The sequence below is a fragment of the Orycteropus afer genome, unplaced genomic scaffold, assembly GCF_000298275.1.
Source record: "Orycteropus afer afer isolate SDZICR_OR568_19922 unplaced genomic scaffold, OryAfe1.0 scaffold00027, whole genome shotgun sequence".
NCBI classification, from domain to species: Eukaryota; Metazoa; Chordata; class Mammalia; order Tubulidentata; family Orycteropodidae; genus Orycteropus; species Orycteropus afer.
This window is the reverse complement of record NW_006921614.1, coordinates 18,111,078-18,114,605: the sequence shown is the minus strand read 5'-3', so window position 1 is coordinate 18,114,605 and position 3,528 is coordinate 18,111,078. Positions and strand designations below refer to the sequence as shown.

The 3,528-nt window shown below is 35.1% G+C and overlaps 1 protein-coding gene across 1 annotated transcript in view; it reads right to left on the bottom strand.

Annotated features, from left to right (window-relative positions):
* Positions 1 to 3,528, bottom strand: part of EXOC2 (exocyst complex component 2) — a 396,050-nt gene that overhangs the window by 158,075 nt on the left and 234,447 nt on the right. Inside the window, exon 20 of the mRNA XM_007935377.1 lies at positions 1,371 to 1,437. Within this exon, the coding sequence (XP_007933568.1) occupies positions 1,371 to 1,437 (67 nt within the window). The remainder of the gene's footprint in view (positions 1 to 1,370; positions 1,438 to 3,528) is intronic.

Genomic DNA, 3,528 nt, shown 5'->3' with positions numbered 1-3,528 from the left:
AGATTATCTTCTGTGTCTGTGTTAATTGGTTTCCCTTTTCTTTGTTGAAGAGGGTCTGTGCAATCCTTCTGCCTAGTCCGCCATCTTGTCCCGCCTCTCCAAAATTGAATTTTTAAAAAAAATTTTATTTATCTTGTTATTGTTGTGAATATGCATAGCAAAACATACACCAATTCCAGTTTCCACGTGTACCACTTAGTGACACTGATTATAGTATTCGAGGTATGCAACCATTCTCACTCTCCTTTGTGAGTTGTTCCTCACCCATTAACATAGACTCACTGCCCCCTAAGCCTCCTATCTAATTTGTGGAGTTTCTGTTGTTAATTTGATCCCATATGGATAGTTCTTAACAGACCATAATGCTCAAGGCACACATTTTTTACTAGTTATGATAAACTACTGTTTGATTTTAAGAAGATTTTGGGGATATTTTTGGTTTAAGGTTTAGAAATTCTCTCATGGCGATAGTTCCATGGGTTCATCCAAACTTCATGTCTCTAGGAAATCTGGAGTCCATGAAAATTTGAAATTCTGTTCTGCACGGAATTTGAAATTCTGAAATTCTGTCTCCATTTTGATCAGGATTCTTCTACAAAATGTTTGATCAAAATGTTCAACAATGTTAGCAGGGCACCATCCAGTTCTTCTCATCTCATAGCAAAGAAGGTAGTTGTCATTCCCTCCTCCTGTTACTGACTCTCTTCCTTATTCTATTGCTGCAGGCAAATGGATGACTGCTCGCAAGCTTTGAGACACTACACAATAAAGTAAGAGATAGAGAAGAAGTACTAAACCTCTGTTATTAGGACAATTAACTGGAATGTCCTATGATTTCATGACCCTAAACCTCTAAACCAAAGAACTAAATTCCATAAAGTATTTGGTTGTAAACAGCATTAACAGCAACCACTCTTTTTTTTTCTCATTGTTGTCACATCTCTATTACACAACTTGAAGAAAGAAAAAAGAAAAGCAGAACTTCTTTGATTGAAGAGGTAAGAAATATAGTGAAAATAAGTACCCTGTCCTTTGGCTCTTATTCAACCTCTCACAGCAGAACTACCAAAGCACCTATTTCACACTCAGGAAAGCTACAGAGATGCAGATATTATGTACAACATTTTAAATTGCAACTTTAGCTGAAAGGTTTTACATGAGAAGTACATGTAAAAACTGTTTTTACTAACATATTCACAAAATATAAAACAGTACCAGTTTGAGTAGTATGATAGAGTAACAATGCAGTAATATTAAAAATAATGTAGAATGGTTTATAAAACGACGACGCCACATTGTTAAAATGCCAGGTTTTCCTTTATATTTATATATTATATTTATTAATGTTAATTATTTATCACCTTACTTACAGAAGTTAAACTGAAGTCTTCATGGATACTTCCAAACAAATCAGGAGAAGAAACATCAACAGAAAGACTGTATTTAAAAGCAAATAAGAGAACAGTACAATTAAAGCATTAAAATAAAAATATGCCATGAACTATGTGTAAAATTAGGAGCTCTGGTAGCATAGTGGCTAAGACACTTGCCTGCTAACCAGACGGCTGGCAGTTCAAACCCCCCAGCCACTCCTTGGAAGGAAGGTTGGGCAATCCTATTTCCATAGTGATACTGCCTCAGAAACCCAAGGAGGGGTCACTATGAGTTGGGTTTGACTCGACGGCACGTAACAACAACAACAACAACATGTATAAAATTGACTTAAAAATCTTTTTTTTAAATCATATAACTTTCTTTAAGTTTTCTACACCAAACAGTTACTCAAAGAAAGTACTATAGGTTAACATGGTCTTATAAATGTTGTTTTTTGGGTCTTTCCAATACTGTATTAATTAAATTTTAAAAACAAATCACTAAGAAGATACTAATTGTCATATAATTTAAATTACCCTATGTTTTTACCTATCAGAATCTCTGAAGGCTTTTTCAAGCTCACTTTCATAGTAAGTCATTGACAGGTAAATTGAATTAGGAAATAAGATAATAATTCACAAAAGTGAAGGAGAAGGTTCCACTGATTAATTTATAGATAAAACATAATTATAATAACATCTCAGCAGGATTTCTTTCCTTTGAACTTGACTAATTGACTTTAGAAATCATATGGAAGACTAAAGAGATAAAACTAAGAAATAATATTTTAAAATAGAAATACAATAAAAGGATACTTATCTGAACAGTAAATCAAACTATTAATTAAAATAGAACAAACTAATATAAATATATATGAATGACTGGGACAGAGATAAAGTTCAGAAATACATTTCACTGTTAGAATTCAATGATGTATAAAATAAAAATGGTAACAAAACAATAAGGAAGAAAACACTTGTTTAATCCCTAATGACAGGGAACTGATTAACAATATAAATTCCTGGTAGATTCAAGAGTTAACCACAAAAGACCAAGTCAAAAAATAAAAAAGAAAAGAAAAAATGCAAGAATTAAATATTTATTAGGCTCTTAGAGAGGCTGTCATCTTACATACCATGAAGCAATAACCAACACCAGAAAGTAGATAAACACGGAAAACTTCTCAAGTCATTGACTGAAAACTTAAGAGGCTTTTGTTTTAGTATCATCTGTTCAGAGCTGTTACAAATGCCAAGTATCATAGAGAAGAACTTTTTTTTTTTTTAAATCCTTATAAAAGAACTATAAAAAAATCATCACATGGATTTGTAAGCATTAAGAATTAAGAAATTTGAGACTTTCCAGTAAGATGGTGGACTAGGCAGAAAGACTGCACAGACCCTCTTCAACAAAGAAAATGAGAATCAATTAACACAGACACAGAAGATAATACTGGACCCGTGAGCCTTGAGGGGAAGGGTACAGAAGTGGACTAAAGTCCAACTAGCAGAAGAATTTGCATGAAATTACCAAAAAAGGAGACATACAGAGCTGCGGTCTGGCAGTGATCCTGAGTGATACTGACGGCATGTCACAGACAGAATGGAGAGTGCCGAATCTGGCAGGACCAAAGAATTAATCTAAAAATAAGCCCTGCTAGCCAGGGACTGCATGGAGCACTGCTCTGGTTGTTGGTAAATAAAAGGAGAAGCAGCGAAGAGGAGGGCGGGCTGAGCTGTGGACTTTTGCCTGTCTAGAGAGCGCAGCCATTTTGAATGTTTACAAGCAGCTTCATCATTTTGGATATTCAAAGAGACAGCGCTCTCCCAGATTCCAGGGGTTTAAGAATAGATTCCACTTGCCAGTAGCCCCAAGGACACTCCAGACCTGGACGACTGAAAAGCTGTGACATTCCCCTTGTTACTCTTACACTTCACACCCACTTCATGAACAGAGTTGTGGCCATCTGCCACTCCCACCCACTTTCTGGGCCCATGGAACTCCATCCAAGTCTGTGTGCTCTGACGGACCCTGGGTGACCTGCCCTGCTCTCCCCTTTTTTTTTTTCTTTTTCTTTTTTTAATTTTTCTCTTTCTTTTTTCTGGTTATTAGTTTGCTTGTTTTTTTATCTGTTTTAAAACTATTATTATTATT